The sequence below is a fragment of the Mchenga conophoros genome, linkage group LG7 (genome assembly GCF_057382185.1).
Source record: "Mchenga conophoros isolate Kocher_MC1m ecotype Shallow Benthic linkage group LG7, M_conophoros_male_GT1.1, whole genome shotgun sequence".
NCBI lineage: Eukaryota > Metazoa > Chordata > Actinopteri > Cichliformes > Cichlidae > Mchenga > Mchenga conophoros.
Genome location: NC_140532.1, coordinates 38,176,483 through 38,201,281, shown reverse-complemented (window position 1 = coordinate 38,201,281; position 24,799 = coordinate 38,176,483). Strand labels below are relative to the sequence as shown.

Genomic DNA, 24,799 nt, shown 5'->3' with positions numbered 1-24,799 from the left:
AGTCAGACGGCCAAAGAGAGCGGATGGGAAAGAGTTAAACACAGAGGGAAACCTGAAGATAAAATGTTAAATGTCACAAAAATGTCACCACAGTGAATGGAATGAGACAGATAAATGGCGTGTTTATTTGAATATTGAAAGTGGAAATACCCACAGTTTGAATCAGAATGTACCTGGTTGCGTACTGTGTCTGATTTTTAGGAATTCAGAAACACATGACTCAGTAGGGAGACACTTGAACAATCTCTAACTTAGATTTTTGGTCATTCTTTTATTTTTTTTAGCACATTTTGAACCGAGACTTCAAGTATGCGTTGCTTTTCTTCTCATTACTATTGCTTCCATAGCAGGGTGTCATGGGAGAGTAGCAGGAGGGGTTAGCTATGTAACTTCCCGTATTGACAATGACATAACTGCAATCAACGCGTCATGTTCCCGTAACAAATTTGCCTGTGAATAAAAAAAATGCATTGAAACATCTCGAGGGGTCAATTTATCTAGAAATTGGAGGTCAGTTTCCTCTTTACCTCCTTTAGCTGCTTGTGTTGCCAGGCAGAACGTACTTGTTAGGTATTTGGGAGCTATCTTGAGCTTCTGGGAAATGAGTGACAGCGCTCTTTCTTCCTACGCCATGCTGGTATGCATGTTCTCACATACCAGTGTCGTCATTTGTGTGCACCCGTGGATGAATGAATGTGCAAAATAGCAAAGTTCCCAAGGTTGTCAAACTATTGGATGAATGAACCCTCATGCTGCAATTTCCAGGGAAGATGAAAGAAGTATAAACATGCTGATGATCTTTTCCTTCATGTGCACTTCAGCTAATGCCAAGGTAAGAAGTGATAAGAGTTATAACCTGTTGGGGAAAAAAAACAAAAGGGAGAGGAAAGCAAGAGTAGCCAGTGGGGGGGGGCAGCATCTAAAAACCAAAAAGAAAGAAATGGTCCTCACAGCGGAGTGCACAGTCTGTTTTACATTCTGATTAATGCATAGTCACAATTTGCCAACTTTATTTTACTGTATTTATATTTGACCACACACAAAAATATACAGATGCATGTGTGGAGTCTGACCCCTCTACAGGACCTGTCCATCAGACAGACATCCTGATGGATGAAGCTGTCAGCGCCTGTGTGTGTTGCTTATCAAGCAGTCAAATGACCCTGTCTGTAGACCACACACACACACACAGCATGAACTTACAAACACACTGAGACACACTGAGAAATGATACGATGAAGAGAGAAGAAACTGTAAAAGGAGATGAGGGAAATACTTTTTTTTTCTTTTTTGCTTTCTGAACTGACCACCTGCCAGGACTGTCAAAGAAACTCAATGATTCTGTTTCATGTTTATCAGAAATACAAGAACTGAGGCAGTGAAGCCTCTGGCCTGTTTAAGTGAAATGTGGGTTCACACCAGACCAACTCTCATGATTCAGTTTGAGTTTTTGTTTTAGTCAGCAAAAGCGATATACCTAGGCACCAAGAGCCTTCGGAAAAGAGAGAATATCTCATGCTCAAGTCTTCCTTCTTAAGTATAAAGCAGTGCAAGTGGTTACATTTTCAATGTCTCTGACAAATAAATCGGCTTCAAACATGTTTTGATTATTTTAAAAAAAAAAACATGTATTTAAAAGTAATTAAAACCTTTATCCTCATTACGCAGATTTGAAATAGGCCCATGCCCATGCAACTGACATGTAGCTGGAAATGGCTGATGATGTTCTTTATATTCTAAAAATGGGTAATTTTAGTCCATTTCTAGGAGGTTCCTAAAATGATCCACGCTTTTGTGAGGTGTCATTGGTACAGTTCTAGTCTATCGCAAGTTGATTGCTAGGTAACATGATTACCTTTAGACCTGATACAGATAAGAACCTTCAGAGGCATAAGATGCACTGGTGTGCCAAATCTGGTTGCTCAAGTCCTGATGGTCTAGGAAGAGTTTGCAAACAAACAGAGAGACATACATTTTGTGTAGTAGTAAGATATGAAATATTTGTCCTGTTAGTCCCCCCACATAAAGGACTAACAGGACAAATATTTCACATCTTACTTTTATCTTATTTACCTCTGTCAGTTGTGCTTTTTCCATCCCTCAGATATATGATTATTTGGAGATTCAGTGCCTTGAAGTCTTTTCTGTTGGCCAAACGTTCCCCATTCCAGCAAAACATCATACTGTAACTAACTCTACCTGCTTTATTGTTGTGGTTAATGGGTGCAAAACATAACTATCTGCTTTATCATTAAACTAGAAAAACACTCCACCTCCTCTTGAAGTGTCAATTTTCCCAAAAGTAGCAGAAGAAAATATCCTTTGACCCATATATGAGATGATAAATAGCCCTTAAAGTTGCAGGTTTGTTGACTTTAAATTAACATGGCATACTTTAATCATAAAAATTAGGCGCCTGAGTAGTTAATATTTTGAATGTGTAATTGGCGACCTTGTGGGAAGGACACCGTTTCACTTTACTTCCAGTGAAGGGTGATGAATATAACCTGTACTATTAGCATCAAAGTTCAGCTGTATTCTCTTAAAAAGTAGAAACATAAATGCTTAATACTTTACATCCACTTGACTCTGTTTCCTCCTCAAGTGGCCATTAGTCTTTATGGCACTGTTCATAGATTAGACAGTGTGACCCCTTCAGGGCAAAATCTCAAGGTTTCACCACTTTTGTGTGTCCATGTTTACATCAGTCGTTTCCTGCCTTGATTTAATCACTGGCATGGCTATGTATCTCTGGGTTTGATTATACATTTATTCAAGGAGAACTACAGTGTCGCGACATCCAAACTACTTTCCAAAGCACCAAGCATACAGTATATCACCTATTTCTGTGCCCACTGCATTATTTATGTGGGGTTTAAAATGAACCATCATGAGTGATGCCCAGTGGAGATGGCATAGCTCTTTCCAATTTTCTAAGCAAGTGTTTCTGGGGAGAAGGGGAGTGAGACTCAGCATGCTCTCATCCTCACTTCTCTTTACTCTCAGGTAGTTGGCATGGGACTGTGTGTGTGTGTGTGTGTGTGTGTGTGTGTGTGTGTGTGTGTGTGTGTGTGTGTGTGCGTGTACTCTCATATGCATACCTGTATGGTTCACCCACTCAACAGTCATTCTGTTATCCTTGGGGGTCCATCTGTGCAAGGATTACACTGGCATCCCACTCTGGGTTTAAAACACAACCAAACACAGGTATACACACACACACGCACACACAAATAATCCTGTGCACAAACACACACATCGAATCACATTCCAAAGCATACCTGCTTATACACACACAAACACACACATGCACACCAGCTTGGCTTTGCTACGGCTCCTCTTTTCAATTTTCAGCTCAATTACATTCCACTGTTACTTAGTCTAAACCAAGATCCCTCTTTTCCCTCAGGACACACACACACACAAGCATGCATACTTATTTAACGGTTCTGCATCCCACTTAAGTCCAAGATTGCGTGGCCCCCTTAACTTTCACTGAAAGTAAGAATCATTTTGTACCGTGTAGACTTTTAAGAACTTTTTTCCCTGTGTTTGCTCAGTAGAAAGGAGGTTGTTCTGAGCTTGAAGTCATGGACTGTTGCCATGACACAGATACAGTCTCCCCACCCCCTAATGATGTAATGATGTCCCAGCCCCAAAATAGCAAAACAGCGCCAAATGCTGATGCTACCCCCACCGTGTTTCATTGTTTATTTGCTTGATTCCATTTCCACTCTTCTTATTCAGTGATTTCTCATAGTGAACACACTAGCAGGGCTTTTGGCAAGTCACAAAGATTTCTGCAAGTTTTAGTTGTTATGCTGTTTCAAGATTGATGTGGTCTTTATTTGTTGGCCTCTACTGGGGAGAATAACAACAGTCATAATTTTCCTTTATTTGTGTTCATTTTATTTTAACATGCGTACCAGAAACCCACTTGTAGCCTTTTTCTCTTCAGGCCTATTTCTATGGTCCTATATAAGTTCTTGTGATTACTCCCTAGTTTACATTTGCCATCTGCTCATGACAAAAGGAGACTCTTTCACTAATCAGAGTTTTAAGACGTGTTTAAAGTGTACAAAACTTCTACAGCCCCAAGTCCAGTCTTTGGGAGACCAAACTGAAAGTAGCTTTCAGAGAACATTAGCTCAGAGGTTTACATACTTTTGTCCAGCATGGATGGTAAAGGATTCATCATAAAAAAAATACATTTAAAAAAAAAAAAAAGACACTTAAGACACAAGTACAACTGTTTCTGCTTTCTTAGTCAGGTCAGATTATGTTCTGGCTTCGCTTTTCTTTCAAATCTAAACTGTGCTTCCTTTAAGGCCACAGTAACTGGCACTCTATAGACTCACTATAAGTAGCATATAATGAAAAAAAGGAACAGCAACACAATTACTCCAACACAGTAGAGGTACATATGAGGGAATGAAACTGCTTGCTCATGGTAATCTGAATGCACAGTGTCACTGTTCAAAACCTGTTAAAAGTTTTGTTTTTCTTTCTTAAACAAAATTTGATTTTGTACTGATCACCCCCCCCCCCCCCAACACACACGCACACACACACACACACACACACACACACACACACACACACACACACATTCGTACCTCCTGGTGTTAAAAGCATTGCAGGCGAGCGTACAAAAGGAACAAACAGCCATGTAATGTGGCGGTTCCCTCTCATTGACACTGGGCACTGGAATGCAACACCAGGGGGGTAGGAGACACGGTGTGTGTGTTTGTGTGAATGTGCGTGCCATCCTGTCAGATTGGCCTAATCATTAGCATTACTGAGAACTGACAGCAAGAGGAAGGAACAATAAGTGTCATTTATCCTCTTTCTTTTCTTCTGTCTTGCCTACTCACGCTCTTTCCTTTCTTTCTCTTTTTATTTGTATTTTTTTTCTCTGTTCCTTGCTTTTAATCTCTGACACCCCCACCCCCCACCCTCCACCCCCACCCCGCATGACTGCCTGTCTCCCTCTCTTGTCTGCCTGCCACATACTTAATTGTTTCCATAAAGAATCTAAATTTCTCAGCAAAAATAAAATAGAATAAAAGTTAAAATAAAATTAAGAATTCACATTAAGCATTGTTCGGCAGTACTGCTCCATTAAAAACAGCTTGGGTCTAATCACAGAATGTAATCATGGAATACCATCTCCAGTGTAGTTAAATAAAATCTCCAGCTATGATTTCCAAACTGCACACTGGCATCTGGCATCCCAAATACCAAGGTGGGAACAATCATCTTAAGCAATATCTGAATGCAAATATATGACTGAAACTCAGCACTCTTGTTGATGACAATGAATCATTTCTGTTTTTAGGATGTATAAGCAGATATAGTCAGGCAAACAAGCAGAATCGCTTGCATGGCAGGCAAATTAAAAAAAGAACCATTTACAAGAAAGAATTTCAGAAAGACCATTACTCTTCGGTTGGACTATTTGTAACTTGTGTGTTTGCGGCTCGTGACAGAAATCTTTTGACTTTAAATTGCCACAATTTGAAAAGAAAACACATGTTTTATGGAAAGGAAAAACGAATGTTCAATATTTTATGTTAGCATTTACAGTCTCTGATCTCTTCTCAAACTTTTCCGTTTGGTAATATCACAAAATCCACTTGGAGATAAACAAAAATGGGGAAAGAAAATCAGCTCATTCTAACCCATCACTCTAATTCAGCAATGAGCTCAAAACTCAAGGCTTGTGTGTATATGTTTTCCTGCTGCTGACTCCAAACAGCACTCAGAGCAATGAGGATAGGTGTGATAAGAGCATCCTGTTGTGGTTGTGCTTTTGCCAAAATGCGGCTGAGGGAATGAGATCACTGCTTGTTTTTTCACTGAACCATGTAGACTGACTCTTGCTTGCTGTATTGCTTTAATTTATCCTTCCTCCCTGCTGGTTCATGCCTCCAGAACTGGAAAGTTTTGGACATTTTATCTCAAGGATAAAGCAACTGAATTTTATGATTATGATCTAGAGCAGGGGTCGGCAACCTGCGGCTCTTTAGTCCTTATAGTGCGGCTCCGCGCGGTTTGGGAAAATAAATTAGAAGTAATTAGCTGAAGTGTATTTTATTTATGTTAGTTCTTTTTTTTAACTTGTAATTCTAAATTGGAAGATTATTGTGATTTTGACATATAAAAATAAAATTATATTTTATTATTTTTTCATCGCTCAAAATAAGCGTCACACTTGCAGAAGCCGGTGTACCGGGCGAAACGCCGTGCATTTATCGAGACTTTCAACCCCAGGTAGGCCAGTTATGGATCTTCGGATCCACATTATGTCAGCAGCTGTTCTCCACCGTGAACTTTGTTAAAAACAAACACCGCTCACCCCTCACAGACGACAGCTTACAGTCCTGCATAAAGATGAAAGTGACTTGTACATCCCCGATTTGCAGACGCTGTGCGCAGAGGTTCAGGAGCAGAAGTCCCATTGTAAACATATCACGGCAGACCCGACGATGTTTGCGTGAACACGCTTTTCAGCATCTCTTTATTGACCACTTTTCACACACGGTTGCTGACGCATACAGCCGGCTGTAGCTTTTCAGCTCACAGCCTGACACATACCAACAACAGCATAGACGGCACAGACGTTAAGGCGGCGAGGCGTGATTGCGGGTGCCGCTCAGGTGCGTCCGCCTCCCCTGCAGCGGCGTTGCAGACCACGCCCCGCCACACACATTAACCTGGTAAAATACATATTTAGGCAGAATTTTGCAAATATCTATTTTTCATTTTTCAGCAGCATAGTGCTTTTTTTCGAATTATTTTTAAAAGTCAAGTCAAGGCTCCAAAAGCCCAAAGGCGACATAAGGGTGGCGGCTCACAACAGTTTTTGTTTTGCGTGGAAACCCGGTCCAAATGGCTCTTTGGGTCTTAAAGGTTGCTGACTCCTGATCTAGAGTCACTGGCAAAGGACATGTTAGAATACTCCACACTGTCATTTCCTTTCTATGCTTTGACAAGTAATATATCACACTTGTGATGCACAGTGACCAGTTCTGAGCTGAAGTGGATTTAATAACTGTTACGGGGAAAGGTCACATCGAATTTTGACATCTGCACATAATCCAAGTTGAAATATATCCCTTTAGACAGCTTGTGCAATTCAGATTTGTTATGTATTGCCTATGTTATTATAATTGGTAGCATTTTGTTTCTTCACATTAGCTTTGTGCATGTTTTTTGTCATAGGCAACATTTTCAAAATTTCTTTCAAAAAGGTCATTTAATTTGTTTTCCAGCAGCAGAATTGATGAAAAATTCAATATAATCATTTAGTCATAATATGGTTACCACTGAATGATCTCAACCAATGCCTTTTGGCCAGTGTGATACATTTTTATCTACCAGAACCTTCAGATCCACGTTGAATCCACCTGAATGATCCAGTGCGCAATTTTAAATCTTTATTTATTCCTTGTTTCCTTTTTCAATGCATGCTGTCTTTACCTCAGCAGAATAACATGTTACGGGCACCCTTTCACATTTACTAACTGACTCATACAGTACTGAGAAAACACAGACAGTATTCATTTCTTTTTTGAAGTTTTGCAGGCACTTATACTCTTGCTGACATTGCCAAGAGCTGAAATCTTCCAGCTTGGCTGACAGGGAGCCTGGGTTAGATCGGCTTGTGCACAGCTGGTGTTAGGAGGACCTGATTGAAACCATGTAGCTTAAAGTCTCTGAGCAAACATTCCATTAGAATAGCATTACGGTATTAGTATGAATCACTGTTATTCTGCAGTAGCCCCAACATGTGGCTGCGTAAAATGCTCTATCTCTTGTTAGTTCTATGGGTGTATACGGTGTGTGCATTCGAGCCTCCTATTTTTGCTTTAAGGTACTCGCAGTTCGTGCAGCTGCCTGTTTGACCTTTCTCAACTAGTTTATGTGTGTATCTAAAGGTTTCTCGCTGTGCAGAATGAGTCTTTGTGCCTCCATAGTAACGTGACACCTTTCATAACTCTATAAAGAAAACGCGCTTTATGTAAAAAGACAGCACAGTGTGCTCCCGCACGAAGCTCCTGGCAGAATTAACAATGATGGCCCCGAGCTTTACAGGCCAGATACTTTTGATTTCTCTTCGTCTCCCTGCCTGTCTCGCTGTGTATCTGTCTGTCTGTCTAGCTTTGAAACTGACAGCTAAATTTAAAGGGAGTCAGCTGTTTCGATTCAGACATCAGCGATTCGGGTGTTACCTGCCTCTCTCATGGCTCGCTCTGGGAGTGATGGCAGTTAGCTGTTTGCGCGTTTGGCAGACTGACACCTCTGATTGGTCAATCCCAGGTTGTCACTCATTACACCATCATGGACACATCAGCTAAGAGGCAATTGTCGCTGCAGTGACAGGACCTCGGGCTATTATTGCTGCAGTGACACAGAGCTTTACCTCTTAGCGAGTCTGGAGACATCTCAACTCAAGTGCTTTACAGCACTCAAATTTTAGCTTTGCACAGTAAAAGGCTACCTGCAAGTAAGACCCTACAGTGAAACTATCCGAGTGGTCGATAAGACTAGAAAAGCGCAATATAAATGCAGTCCATTTACGTACTGCTTACTGGAGACAGGATTTTGCACTGATGGAATGGCAATTTCTAGCTTCATTTCTAGCATGATGTCATCCTTTCTCTTTCAGTGGCCAACCATCCATGTAGCGTTCTCTTACTTTGTTTGAGTTAAGCTATTCAAAGGGCTGCTAACATTATTATTTAATTAGCATGAACAAAAAATCCCAACATACATAGCAGGTTCATAATTTATATTAAAGTACAGAAAAGAGCTACAAAGAAAGTGTTAGGAATGACACTGATCAAATAGCGTACACACATGGGCAGAACTGCAGAAAATAAGAAATATCCCTTCCATTTCCCACTTGAAACAGAAAAATTATCATTGCAATGCCTAAATTTGTGTCACCCTGTCATACGTACAATTTGACATGCTGCTGGGCTCAGTCCCCTGCTAACCAAATTGTTTGTTGTGTTGCCCTGGCAAAAACAATCTATAAGCAGATCTGCTCAGAGGCATTCAGTCACTAGAATAAAAGGATGAATTTCTTCTTGGTTAAGTGTGAGGGAAAATAAATGCCCACATATGTTTTTTTTTTACTGCTTTTGTTTTGTTTCATTTGTCCTTGTAGTGCCAGACCTTTGCTGTTGAAGTTGTGCACAAGCTGGAAAGGAACTAAAAAAAAAAAGTAAAAGTTTAAAAAAGGTCCAGGCATGTGAGACTATGGCTTGAAAAGTTGAATTCCAAGTTTTACTAAGAAGATTACTTTTAAATGAACAAATCACTCATGAATGGCACCGTGCTGTTTCCCCCAACTTTCCTGGCAATCTCCACTGCACTTTCAAAATAAATAATAATGAAATATGGCCAGAATGAAGTAGCATGAAAGGAATCCGCAGCCTCTCATAAGCTTCTGTATTTAAGGCTGCTGGTTTGCGCAGAGTTCTGAGGAAAGTCAAGAACACTCAGTGGACCAAGTCATGTACAAGTTAAAAAAAATCACATATTGTGGAGTAAGTGAATGCATTTGTGCACTGTTACTTATTATTACTTGTTTTTTGTTGGCAGGTGTGAAACCCGCCTTGTCTTGTCTTCTTGTAGATACAGTAGATAGTGAGATGTTGTTTTCAGGCGTGAATCTTCTTGTTATTCCTGAGCTTTGAGCAAGATTTGTGATGTCAGTTGGTTAAGTACATGTGTGTGTGCTTTAGTGGGGGTGAGAGACTGGCTGCAGGGTAATTTAAGTGTCCAGATATAATGGTTGTCTTCCTGTGTCTGACCTTGAGAGCTACAGAGGTCAGTGCAACCCTTTCACCACCTCCATGCCTTTTTTTCTGTCCTATTTAAAAGATAAATCTAGGTTACTACAGCTTATATATCATGGTTAGATAGCTGTTTCAGTTTTTTTTATAATAACTTTGTTATCAGAGCTTATTAGTGATGGATAAGTATGACAGAATCTTATTATAAAGAGCAAAAATACATTATTTCAAATAATAACCTGTTTGCATTACCTAGTTTCTCTGCCTTTCTCTCTCTCCCTCCTCGTCCCTTATCAACTCCTGATGCTCTCATAAGGTATCCATCCTCTTTTCATTCATTCATCTCTCACACACGGCTGTTTCCAATTGGCTCACAGACATTCCTGGAATGCCAAGGCATCATTGTGTTGTGCAGTGTGTGTGTCTATGTGTGCGCTTGCACACCCACTGCCCCTCTATTCACTCGCTCATGTTAAGAAACAGCTCTAAACCAGGAGACTGCTGAGAGACAGAGAGTGGTTGGTAGGATGAGAATAAAGATGGATACAGGAGGAAAGTAGAAAAGAAGCAAGAAACAGAAAAGAGAGCTGAGTGTGCACTGCTGAATGTTGTTGATGCAATACCATAAATGATAGAAACGTGGTTCCACGTTCCAGTGTGGTGGGTCGATCTCTGATTCCTCCAGTCTGCAAGCCAAAGTGTGGGCACAGATAAAAACAAAAGCATGAATGCGTGTGTAATTGGGTGAATGGGACTTGTAGTAAGAAAGCACTTTGAGCCCTTATACAGTATAAGTGACAATCCATTTACCATTTACTTTTAAAACATCAACCGAGTGGAGATTATAAACAGTCAGCGTCAGCAGTAGCAAGCAAACCTTCGGCAATCACGCTGCAGTTTCCTCAGAAATGTTTCAAATCTAGAAGATGCACAAAAAGGCACAAAAATGCGTACATATAGTCTTTAAAAAAAGTTGGACGTGCTTTTTAAAAATGCGCTTATCATAACTTCAGACACACAAACTTTTAGTGGTATACAGACGCGCACAACACGCAAGCACAATATGAATGACATTTTTAGTACTCCTGCACTGTTTTGATTATGTATATATAAAATTGCATATTCTCATTACGGACACACACACGGCACACAAGCGCATGCACACTCGTGTGTCCGCGTACACTTTATCATAGCTTTGGAGTGGCAGTTAAAAATATTACACCACAATTACATTACCGTTAGCCAAGACAGCTGGTCTGGACAAAAAGGCACCACAGCGTCTCTACGACTTTGTTCTACAGTTTTATTTACATTCCTTTTTCTCCCATGACACATGACTAAGCTAATCTAAAATGCAGTGAGCCTGGCATTGGCAGGCTGACTCAAGCAGAGACCAAAGCCATCTGCCTAAACAAGTTATGCCATTCAGACCGGTACAGACTCCAAGAGAATATACTTCTTTCCAACAGGATTTCTAAAAATGTAATTTTTACACTAAAAGAGAATTTAGACAGTTGGAGGGATAGGTAGTCGAATAGTTGGATTTGTTTGCTATTGTAACAACACTGGTTTGTAGTTTGTCAAATTGATTCCAGGAAAGCAAAAATAGAATCAGGGAAGGTTGATAAAGTTGCAATTTTGTGTTTTTGTCAGGCCTATAAACTGCCATGTTTATTGCAAAGTGAATGGATGGAGAAATTGGAGCAAGGGAAGAAAATGCATTCATTTTGGTTGTCATAGTCAGAGAATTCACTCCAAACACATACACACACTGCACAAAATGAAATGAATGTGGATGCATATGAACACAAACACAAAGCAACAGGGAGGCTACCAACACAACCAAATAGCATTTACTACAGTGTCTGCAGCCTAGCAACCAGGCAACTGGATGTCATTGTCCCTCATCACATTTCTGTGTTTGTGTGAGTGCTCCTGTGACAAAGATCCTCTTTTGCAAGATCTTGAATTTTTGTGTGACAGGTTTAGAATAGTGGCAGAGAAGAAGAGGGAATATGGGGAGAGAGAAAGAGCTGCAGTGTTTTTTGGCTGCTTATCAATGAAATGAACAAGCTGCTGCCCCCCAACCCCCCAACAAAAATTGATCAAATTCCTGACTGACACCATCTCACTGTAACTTTAGCTGGTAATTCAGTTCAATCGAAATAGAAGCTCTATACTCTTTGGTACTTTGGTTCACAGTTTTAAGTACATTGTTTTAGTTAATAACTCATGAAGTTACCTTTCAAGAATAAATCTGTATGCATTTCTGCAACTTATTTCCATTAAAAAGTAACCCTACTACTTGAGTATGCACACATGTGGTTTGTGGTTCGTGAGGCTAACAAAAAGCACCTTCAGAATCACGTTTGATTTAGCAATTCAAACCAGATGATGAAAAGGCAGTAATTCAAATACCATTTATTCATGAGCGGTGTACTGTGTGCCATTAGCTCAGGTGCTATGTCACAGAGACACACACACACACACACACACACAAATGACCGGCTGCTCAATGTAATTTTAATTTCAATTATTGTTTTATTTGCTTTAATATTTATGCTGCCTTTGTTCTACAGGTGTGTGATCTCTTGTTCTTTTAACTCTACTTTAATGAGATTCATCGAAAGCTTTTGATGTTGTAATATTATTGGAGAAACTGTGCAGCAGTTCTTTGTCAGTGCGCATGCTTATGTGTTGTTTGTGCTTTTTGTTGTTGTTTTTGTTTTGTTTTAAGGGCACATTAGTATAATATGATGAAAGAATGCTGTCTTGTGTCATCTCCTCTACATTTCCCTTTATCTTTTGAGATGTTTCCTCTTTACTTCCACTCATGCCAGTCCATTTGTTCCGTCTTTCTTCCTTCCTCCTCATTTCTCCACTTTTCTATTACAGACCCCTGACCTCAGTTTTTAATTACATTTTAACAGTCTTCGAGAAATCACATATTAATTATTAGCTTAATAACATACATCTCAATGAACTACAAATTAAAATTAGAGCAGTTTACACAAATTGGGCAGTTTACATATAAAATGTGTATAAATGTAAGAAAGAGATGGGAGAAACTCCCTTAACCTCCTAGGACCTGGCATCCACATATGTGGACGTCACATTTTGGGTTATTTAGACCAAAATACTCAATTTTGCTCTACAAGGGCCTGATATCCACTTACGAGGACATTATACTGCTAGTGTTCTATCAAAATTTCAAACAAGTATCCTCATATGTGGCTCTTATTTTTCTTAAAAACAAAAATAAGGTAAAAAAAAAATAAATTGGTAATTCTTTGTTTTTACATATCAGGCCCCAATATGTCCAAATATCAAAGAGAAATTAAAAATGCATGTCGTGGAAGAGTTCGGGTCTTAGGAGGTTAAACCTGTTGATATGTTGATGTTGATAGACTGCGCAACTTCCTTGTTTTTAAACTGAGTTGTCAGAGTATCTTAGTAAGGCTAAGGGTGGGATAGATGTTTATCTTCCATGAGTCGACCAATATATTGCTTTTTCAAAAATCACCAAATATCAAATAATAGTATCAGTCCCAAAAATTCTATATTGGCTAGGCTCTATTTGAAATCAAACTGATTTGGAGTTAGTTATATTGGACAGAGGTTAATCACTGTATCCACATTAGTCCATTTTTGTCTGTGTTTATTGTTATAACTGTGTTATCTGTCTCCACACACACATAAACCGTAGATTTGAAAAATTGTTTAGTATCAATGGTAAAGGGGTTAGCACTGTCACCTTACAGCAAGAAGGTCCTGGGTTTGAATCCATTGGGTCCATAGTGTCTGTGTCAGCCGTGGAACAGACTGGAAACCTGTCCAGAGTGTACCCCACTTCTCACCCTATGATAGCTGGATTTGCTCCCAGCGATCGTGGATGGGTAGATGGAGAGAGAGAGATTTCTCGCTCCTGATAAGCCATACATCAGCCCCCTTTGAAGAACCCTGCAGTAGAAGCTGCCCTTTCAAGGTGTTTCAGTGGTAGTTTGACTGACACTACTCACATCTGGGAAAATGAACTAAATTAAAGGCGCAAACACTCCAGAGCTCAAACAAACCACTACAAACACGGCTGGCATGAGCACACACACCTATGCTCATCTTCTTTACACCTGATATCTCTCGCCAATCCGCACAATTTTTGTCTTTCAACTTTCCTCTTGCTGCTTCTCTTTCCTCTAACAGACTAATCTTTAGCTGCTCTGTCTGAGCTTTTCCAACTTTGTAAAAAACCCTTTTGACTAATTATGGATGATTCCAGGAGAATGACAGCAGCCTCAGTTCTGTGTGTGTGTGTGTGTGTGTGTGTGTGTGTGTGTGTGGGTCTGTACTGATAATAGTGTGTGGCGATGTCTGTGTTTAACATTGTGTTTTCACGACTTTGACTGAAACTCTCAGATGAGAAGCCAATTGATTGAGATGGCCCCAATTAGTCTCCACGATTAATTGAGTGCGATTGGATGTCGTCCATGGCACCTCATCATTAGACGTTATTGACGGTCTAATTAGTTGCCTTGGTGACCGTTTAAACACAGTTGATTGTGTGTGACAGTGAAACGACCCCACCGCAGCCAATCATGCATACCTCTTGCTTGTGGGTGTGTGAGAGTATGCGTGTTTGACCGTATACACCTTTAGGGAGGTGTTCCAAGAAATTTACAAGGATGTTGCAGGAAAAAACAACAACAAGATGCTGCTAGATTATGCTTAATATTATTTTTGTTATTATTATATCCACCAAGCCATAATAAGTGTGCATCCAGAGAGAGAAAGTGCTGAGATAGGAAGAAAAAATATTTTTGGTTCTGAAACTGTGGCCGCAGATTAATTAGATCCACTCAGTAATTATAAGTGGTGACTGGAACATTAAGAAACTGTGGATAAATCACACAAGCAAAAGTGGTACTCACATCTGATAGAGTAAGTCACTTTGCATCTTTTTTTCAGACCCAGGGAACGTTTGCCACTGATGAGATATTTGGCATTTCCATTTATTTAATCAAAAATGTAACGATTATTATAAATCACTTCAAAGAGTGATCTCAATTTAAATAGGCTATCTAGCACTGTGCAAAAGTTTCAGACATTTTTGATTTTTTGACTTTTTGCTGTAGGAATACTTATGATTGATCCCAAATTCACTCTGTAGCATGATGCAATTAACCCAGACGCACAACCAGGGTCCTAAATAACCATTTTCAGCAAAGACGAGAACAGTCAATCCTGAGATGATGTGAGTCCCACAGAGCTTAAGTGTATCCCGGAGAATAAGGGCTGCTTTGAAGTCAGGCCAGTCATACTGGAAATTTAAATGTAGATTTTATTTAATAACAACAAGGACTGGATAATTCACTTTAAATATACTATGGTTTCAGTAACTCTAGGTAGTGTTGAAAATATACATTTAATTACATTGAATTGAAGTAAAATAATCATTAAAATAAAATAGAATTCATTTTGATTCTAAATTGGAATATAACCTAGTGTTTATTACCACTGTACTGACATTTTAAATTAGAATTACACCACCCCTGCATAAATCATCCCAATAACTACTTTCCCGAAGTCATTTGAGTTGTCTCTATCTAAATCTTATCAAGATGCTGCTGTTTGAAATATTCACTTTCTTCTCACATTGGTCAAAACAACAGACAGACAGACAGACAGATTAAAGTTTTTTTGTCATTATGTCTTCACATAACAAAATACTGTGCATTAGCACTCAGAGTAGAACAGAGAGTTTAAAAACACAGACAAACACACAATAAATAAAAAACAAAAAAGGGAAATAGAGTGTACAATAGGATATGCAATAAGCAAACAATTTAAGAAGCAGTATTGTATTAAGTGTTGTAAAGTGCAGTTGTCTGGAGCATGTCCTCAGCCCTAGATATATAGCTAGATACACACACACAAACACACACACCCCACAGTAATCTGAATAATTGATGAGTACCTTCTAGTGTGTAATTATAAGCCATAATTTAGATCAACATCAGCTAACTGAAAGCAAAAGGAGGATGATTAGGTGAAAGGAAAAGACACAAAAGAACTTCACAAGGGGGGAAATAATGAAACTCACCAAGATTGGTTTTAGCAGTGGAGCTGTGTCCATGCGCTATATTCGCTATAACAAAGGTAAAATGTTGAAAAGTTGTGTGGAGAGAGAGGGAGTGGCAGACGAGTACATGGTTGGCTAACCGTGAAAAAGAACCCTAATCTCAGAGGAGGTTAGAGCTGGTGTAACATCACGTTTTCTTGCCAAACTTTTTTATTCTTCTTGTGCTCTACCACTTCAATATCCTCTGTGTCTCCACAGCATAAACACCGGCACCCCAACGCCAATCCCCCAAACACTGCAACCCTTTCTCCTTTGTTTTTTCATCATTTCCTTTACTCTATAAACAGAATTCAGACAAATAAGAAAACAAATCACCACAAATTATTTATTTCCTTCTTTTCTTTATTTTAATTTCTTTTTTTGATTCTCTCAGCCACAACGGCAAACAGCACTGATATAGAGAAGAAATGAAAACATCACTTTTAATTTTGCCTGAGATTAACTTTATAGAAAAGTCATACTCTAAAATTTCCATGATTTTAATTAAACTTTCATTAAATTTTAATTAGTCTTATTAAATATTTAAATATAGTACGCAACAACAACAAAATTAATTACGTTTTCAAAAAACTTGGCAGAACCATGTCTTAATTTTAACTGAGTAGCAGCCTTTTCAATTAAACATTTGATGGAAACTGAATTATGCAGTGTGGTAATGTGTAAGGCACTGTTGCCTTGCCTTTGAATATTGCAATGTGCATTCATCTGATTGTGATCCCTCCTCTTGATATGCTTCTTTTCATGTCTGCCTCAGTTGTATACATGTAGATATTCATTAACCATCTTCCCCTCCCTTTTCTTCTCATTATTCTCTCTATAGTTCCCCCTCTGGAGCCTACTATCACTTGTAGGTCCAACACCTACCCTCAAGGTTTTTACTGCAGCTGGCACCAGCAGCATTCAACGTACATCAACACTACATTTGATGTGGAAGTACAGTAAGTGCATTTTATGCATATACAGATGTTTCAGGATGAAACCTGTGGATTTCTGAAGATTATCCATCCATCCATCCATCTTCATCCGCTTATCCGAGGTCGGGTCGCGGGGGTAGCAGCCTAAGCAAAGAGGTCCAGACCTCCCTCTCCCCAGCCACCTCCTCCAGCTTGTCCGGGGGAATACCAAGGCGTTCCCAGGCCAGCCGAGAGATATAATCTCTCCAGCGTGTCCTGGGTCTGCCCCGGGGCCTCCTCCCGGTGGGACATGCCTGGAACACCTCGCCCAGGAGGCGCCCAGGGGGCATCCTTGCCAGATGCCCGAACCACCTCAGCTGGCTCCTTTCGATGTGGAGCAGCAGCTGCTCTACTCTAAGCCCCTCCCGGATGGCCGAACTTCTCACCCTATCTCTAAGGGAGAGGCCAGCCACCCTTCGGAGGAAGCTCATTTCCGCCGCTTGTATCCGCGATCTCGTTCTTTCGGTCACTACCCACAGCTCGTGGCCATAGGTGAGGGTAGGGACGTAGATCGACCGGTAAATTGAGAGCTTCGCTTTTACACTCAGCTCCCTCTTCACCACGACTGACCGGTGCAGCGTCCGCATTACTGCAGCCGCAGCCCCAATCCGTCTGTCGATCTCCAGCTCCCTTCTCCCATCACTCGCGAACAAGACCCCGAGATACTTGAACTCCTCCACTTGGGGCAGGAACTCATCCCCGACCCGGAGTGGGCACTCCACCCTTTTCCGGCTGAGAACCATGGCCTCAGATTTGGAGGTGCTGATCCTCATTCCCGCTGCGTTACACTCGGCTGCGAACCGCTCCAGTGCGAGCTGGAGGCCCTCACCCGATGAAGCCAACAGAACCACATCATCCGCAAAAATCAGAGATGAGATTCTGAGGCCACCAAAGCGAAAGCCCTCCGCCACTTGGCTGCGCCTAGAAATCCTGTCCATAAAAATTATGAACAGAACCGGAGACAAAGGGCAGCCCTGGCGGAGCCCATCACCCACCGGGAACGAGTCCGACTTATTGCCGGCAATGCGAACCAAGCTCTTGCAACGGTTGTATAGGGATTGAATGGCCCGTAGCAATGGGCCAGACACCCCATACTCGCGCAACACCTCCCACAGGACGCCCCGAGGGACACGGTCGAATGCCTTCTCCAGGTCCACAAAACACATGTAGACTGGTTGGGCAAACTCCCATGCACCCTCAAGTATCCTCGAGAGGACAAAGAGCTGGTCCAGTGTTCCGCGACCAGGACGAAAACCGCATTGTTCCTCCTGTATCCGAGGTTCGACTAGCGGACGAACCCTCCTCTCCAGCACCCTGGCATAGACTTTCCCGGGGAGGCTGAGGAGTGTGATCCCCCTGTAGTTGGAACACACCCTCCGGTCCCCCTTCTTGAAGATGGGGACCACCACCCCGGTCTGCCAGTCCACAGGTACTGCCCCTGATCTCCACGCAACATTGCAGAGACGTGTCAACCAAGACAGCCCTACAACGTCCAGAGCCTTCAGGAACTCGGGGCGGACCTCATCGACACCAGGGGCTCTGCCACCAAGGAGTTGTTTAACTGCCTCAGTGACCTCGCCCCCGGAAATTGGTGGGTCACACCCCTCATCCCCAGACTCTGCTTCCTCCCCGGAAGACGTGTCAGTGGGATTAAGGAGGTCCTCGAAGTATTCCTTCCACCGCCCGACAATTTTCTCAGTCGACGTCAACAGCGCTCCGCCAGCACTATACACAGTGCAGGTAGAGCACCGCTTTCCCCTCCTGAGACGCCTGACGGTTTGCCAGAATCTCTTCGAGGCAGTCCGAAAGTCTTTTTCCATGGCCTCTCCGAACTCCTCCTTCTGAAGATTATTTCCTGTTATTTTTTCCATTATAATAATAAAACAGTAAGAGTGATACAATCATTTTGGTTCATATCTTAGTCCAACATGGCAAACAAACAAGTCTCGGTTGCCTAGACGAGTTTTAGCATTTTAGAAGTGGGTCTCTGTCAAGTTCTCTTTGAGACTCCCAGAGTCCCACAGCCAACACCATGGCAGGTGCTTTCATTGAAGGTGTAACACTAATATTATTCTCTTTGAATAAAGATGAGGAATGGGCCATAGCTAAAGATTAATTAATAGCAAGCCCATGTCTTTAGTGTTCAGTGTTTGTGTTAAGTATCTGTATCATTCAGTCTTTAGTCTACAACAGTTTTTGCCTTTAAGCAGAAAACCTGCAACAGCTGTTCCTTTTTTCCCTGTTCTCTCACCTTTTTCTCTTCAGACATAACCAGCGTTCACTCGAGGTGAAGAAAGATTTGTTCCACAAGAACCGCTGCCATGTACGCTTCCCAGAGGTTTTCTCCAGCTTCCCCTACAAAGTTAATGTAACAGCCATCAATGCTTTGGGGAAAGCTTCTGCCACTAAAACTTTTGAAGAGTCCACTATAGGTAAAACATGCTCTGTGTTATGCTTTGTGGTTTCTGTTACATTCTCTTTTCCTGTTCCTTCACTCCGTTGCATCTTAAAGCACTCATGAAGTTGCGTGTGTTGACCAAATGTGACTCGAAATGAATTACAGGCTTTTTGCAGAAGCTACACAGAAAGGAAACAGTTGTGCTTTCTTATTAAGTTTTGCTCACAATTAGAGGGTTCCATTAAGCCCTGAATTCAAAGAGTTTAAATGAAACCCACACTGACATTTTGAAAATCTTACAAGTATTTGCTCCTAAACCGTTCCGCTCGCAACAAATTACCACTTTTTCATTAAAATCGTTATCCGCACATAGTTCAGGGACAAATGTAAAATGTTTTTCCCACAAAGATTGACGGGTATTTGGCAAAGGAAAAAACTAAAATGCCGAGTGTCAAGGCATCTCTTTGTGTGTGCCAACCGCCGAGCAATGTTAATGCATTTGTTTGCTCACAGATGACTGATTTCATTCATTTCTGGTTCCCTTTGGAGATTTGTTGCACACACAGCAATGCTTGGTGCCAGGAAGACATAGAAAATTGAAAATGCAATGGCCAAATAAATGTCACCCAGCTGATAGCAGAAGTGTACAGTTTTGTTTGGGGTTTTTTTGTTTGTTTTTTTAACCCACAGCATAGTCCATTAGCGAGAAACCCACTGACTGTGCATCCGTGCCATTACCAAAAGCAGCAGATAATAAACAATCGACCTCTGAACCTTTTCTGCAGCAAACAGTATTTAATTGAGGTTTGGACAGGATGTGATGGTCACAAATCAATGGTCTGGTTTCTCACTTTCCCTCAGCCAAAACACCAGCTGCCATATCAGCACATTTCTGATCTAAAAAAATACAAAAACAAAAGAAGCCATAAATGTGCTTCAAGGTTGATTTTTTTTTTTTACTTTCAATTAATTAATTCATTATGTGGCGAGTAATTTCAAAATTAACTTTGAATTGTGAAGTTTTTCATCAGTTACTCTACCAAAGGCCACATAATAACAGCAGTACTCTTGAAATTCACAAGCAACTCTGACTGGAAAGCAGTGAAGAGGAGAAATTCATTTTAAAGAAGGAATGAGGAGTACTTTGATAGATAAGGGAACTGCTGCCAGCAGTCCTCAGCTCTATTGCATTGCTTAGGGTGATATGGGTGTGCATGGTGCATAAACACACACAGACACCAATGGGGCTGTGAGCGATTGTGCGGAGTGTCGGTTGAGAGGGTTAGGTATTGAAAATGAGAGACAGAGAGAGAGAGGAAAGAAAGAAAGTCTGTGTGTGTGTGTGTGTGTGTGTGTGTGTGTGTGTGTGTGTGTGTGTGTGTGTGTGTGTGTGTGTGTGTGTGTGTGTGTGTGTGTGTACACATAAGTAACCAAATGAGGCAGTGACATGCTCTGCCAAGCCCCGGACACAGGACTCATGAAAATGCTAATGGTAGCCGGATTAGTGCTTTGGCTGAGGAAATATCCCTCAACTATCGGTAATAGCAAAATACCCCACTGCAAAATACCATTTAATTCTTCCTTCTCTTCATTTCCTGAAAAGTGTAACTTTGCATTTCTTTCCCACCTTTATTTCCTCCTGTTTTAATTCCTTCCTTCCTGTTATCGCTCCCTCTCTTTTGCTATTATCAAACAATCATTTTATTTCACTTTTTTTCTGCATTTTTCGTCCATGCTTCTGGTTGTTTTATTTTTTTTAAGCCTTAAAACATACTTAGTTGCTTACAGCTACATATAGCTAGGTGTTACATACTCTGGTCTGAATAAAGTAAAGTTTGCTTCTTTTGAACTGTAGATCTACACGCAATCACTCGCTTTTCCTCCTGGATAACTGATACAGCTGTCACTGATCCCAAAGAGAAGCGGTGGCTACAGAAACTTTCTGTCACTGACTCTAGAAAACAAGCCCAAACCTTTGCAAAGTTGCAAAGTTTGCAAAGTTGCTAGTTGAAAGGCCAAAACTTCTAACAAAGTATGTTTTGAAACTTAGCCCTCCTGTCTCTCCTCACCTCATCTGTTCTTCGTTCCTGCATTGTTAAAAGTCTTTCTTATGCCATTCTATGATGTAAGTCACATTCATTTTCAGGGACAACGAGGCAGATCGTAAATAAATAAAACAATTTCATGCTTCCTGGTTCACTTCTGAATTCTGAGCGGGAGTAAGACGGTTCTCAACTGTCCTTGTTCATCCGACCAAAGCTGGGGCGGAATTAGATGAGATGAGATGTGTGTGCTTGCGTGTGTGTCCCTACATGTGCGTGCTGTGGGTGAAGTTACAAAGAGAACCCTCAAGGAAGCTCCACACTCATCAAATGATAACTTAAAGCTTTCTAGTGCCAAGATGATCAAACGCTAACTGATCTTGCCGAGCTTTAAAGGCTTCTACAGTTAAAGTATTTTCACTTACAACAAAGAGCTTTTTTTTGCTGGCAGTTCTGACAGCAGCCCACCTGAGCACCCGATGTCATTCAGCTTTACTACATTACTCATCCAATGAGATGAAAGACAATATGTTGTAACCTAATTCCACCAGGTCAGAGTAGCTGCAGTAACTGAAATCATTGAAATTATTTGTTACTTGTGTCATGCTTTGAATTGTTTCTTAGAAGAGAGGTCTTCATTCGGGTGTATTAACTTGGGATAGTCTGTGGGGGCTACAATAGTCAGCCAGAAGTAACCAGTCAAAGTATATTTTTAATGTGTCTCTGCTGTTTCACCAAATGCTGAAGGTGCTCTTTCGGCCTGAGCTCTAGTGACTTATTTTAAAGTTCAATAAATCAGTTTGAGATGCAGTCATGAAAGGATGGTTATCAAAAATACTCAGCAAAGTAATCCTCACACTATTACACCTGGAGGCAGCATGGATACCTGTTTTCATGTTTATACCAAATTATGAGCCTACCGTCAGGATTCAGCAACAGAGATCGAGTCTCATCAGACCGGGATTTTTACTTTTTTTCCCAATCTTCTGTTTTCCAGTTTTGTAGACTCAGTTTCCTGTTCTTAGCTGACAGGAGTGGCATCCCCTTCAGGGTCTGACACATTGTACGTTCAGAGAAACCCTTCTGTTTCCTTGGTTGTAACAAGTGGTTATTTCATTTACTGTTTCCTTCGAACTAGTCTGGCTGTTTTCCTCAGACATCAACAAGACATTTTTGCCCAGAGAACTGTTGGACACTGGCTATTTTCTGTTTTTTGGACCATTGTCTGTAAACCCTACAGATGGTTGTGTGGGAAAATCCCAGTAGATCAGCAGTTTCAGAAATACTGGACCATCTGGTACCAACAACCATGCCATGTTCAAAATTATTCTTTACCTCAAAGCTGCGAAGAAGAATTTTAGAATTTTGTAAAATTCCTCTTGGAAGAAAAAAAAAAAGATACCAGCTTTAGTAATAAGATCTCGCATTGTATAACTTAAAAAAATAACACAAAATGAAACTTCAAACTTTGTGTAACTTAAACAAATTAAAACCACAGTCGTGCAAAGATTAGTCCTTAAATTTAGCCAACAGAATTGCTTGTGCTTTGGCTTTTGACTCTCTTTCGCGCGTGCAATCTGTCCATTCACAAATTCAAAAACAGGCTACTTTCAGAAACGAGATTTTGATTTGGGACTTCATTACAAAAACTCTCAACTGTCATTACACCTTAGACAAGATTCAATGATCAATGTGCAAGATAACACTGCAGATCAATTTTCCCATTTGTGCAAGTGCACTGCTAGACGATGTCATCCAGCACATCAGTGAATTGATGTCCAGATTTTGTTCTTTCTGAAAAGCCTATTTATTTGAAGAAAAAAAACAGGCTACACCATTAGGTAGAGGGAATAGACACATGGCAGTCGTGTTAGAAACAGTAAATCAGAGCATTTCAGAGAAAACGAAAAATACATGCATGTATAAATAAATGCACAGCACTCTTTTGCAGAATTTACCCTTTTTATGTTTAAAGAGACCACATGTTGAAGCTATATATCAGATACATTTTCCACCATTTTTAAAAGAAAAAAATTAGTTTGTCTCTCGTCTGTGAAAGATTAGATTTTTATGTTACAGTACATCGACAAAGGGGAAAATAAGGGACTGCAGTTACTGTGCAATATGAGACTGAGGATAGAGGGCCAGTAATGTGGACACAAATGAAAGAACAAAGCTAAAGCTGGAATGACAGGCGTTTTTAGGCCAGGCAAGAACATATCGAACAACGGGATGTCAAAAAAATTGAAACCCTGTGATCACATTTTTTGTCTTTCTTTTTGTTTATGTTTCTATAGCTTGTTAAATCACATGGTTGATTTTATCTTCAAACTAATTCTGGGCATATAGCTGACAATATTTTTTTCCTGGTATTTGCATTGCACAAATTTAAATCTGCATTTGCATCGGTCAGTAATGTCCAAACACTTCTTGTCTCGGTAAATTTCACACCCTTCTTTTAAGTGTAAATCCTCTCTTTCTTTTATCTCTCATATAAAAAAAGCACTCCTTTGTCACGCCCCAGCTGCTATCGCAGAGGTCATCAAGTGAAGGATGTGTTCATTACTCATGCAACACAAAGCTACTAGTATATGTTTCAGGTGTTTAAAAACCTAAGGGACGCCCCACCCAGACATATTTCTCGCTGTTTTGTTCTGTGCTTGCACATGTTTTTCCTCTGTTAGGTGCTGTTGAACAAAGAAAATTTATTCTCTCTGGTCTCTGCTGGCTTTACATTGCTCTTGCTCTGCCAGCATGCAATTTTCTTTTTCTTTTCTTTGTGTGCTTCCCTAGTTTTTTCGGGATTTTTAAAATTTACTTGAAAGTCAAAAAGAGATTGTTAACATCTCTTTCTCGAGTGAGAAAGCAGTCTTGTTTGTATGTGCCAACAGCCATCTTTCGTATTTTCAATCATTAATTATGTGCTGCCTGTTTATGAGTCTTCATAAGTATGCATTACCTTTTTATCCACATTGCTTTCATCCACTGCTGCCATCAGTATGTTATCAGACATTGAGATTATTACTGTGGTTTTCCATTTGCTTGTGTAATGCTATGTTTGCATCTAGATGGGAAAGGGTTTCATGTAGCTTAAGTGGCAGGCCGGTGTGTTCCCTTGTGGGAGTGATCTAACAAAGACTGGGTCATTCAATATCATCTGAAAAGCTTTCAATTGAATTCTCTCAATCTCTCTGTCTTGGTGTGTTCCTCAGTGGACAGGTATTCAGACACACATGCCTTTTCATTGGGGAGTGATGGCTTCTCATCTTCTGTCTTGCCACAGATACCTCAGACACTTTTTTCAGCTAAAGCTTTTTATTTCAGTTCAGCCTTATTTAAAGTCTTTCTTGCATTAGAATACATTGCGACCTTAAGCATGTACTAATAATAATGGTAGTAGCAATATTAAATAGATCCCTTCTATCATGTCAAGACTTGCAAGATATAATAAAAAAATAATAAAA

General features: G+C 40.5%; 1 protein-coding gene across 1 annotated transcript in view; it reads left to right on the top strand.

Moving 5' to 3' along the window:
• Positions 1 to 24,799, top strand: part of cntfr (ciliary neurotrophic factor receptor) — a 251,646-nt gene that overhangs the window by 182,722 nt on the left and 44,125 nt on the right. Inside the window, exons 5-6 of the mRNA XM_085279172.1 lie at positions 16,763 to 16,880; positions 19,161 to 19,327. Coding sequence (XP_085135298.1) covers positions 16,763 to 16,880; positions 19,161 to 19,327 — 285 coding nt within the window. The remainder of the gene's footprint in view (positions 1 to 16,762; positions 16,881 to 19,160; positions 19,328 to 24,799) is intronic.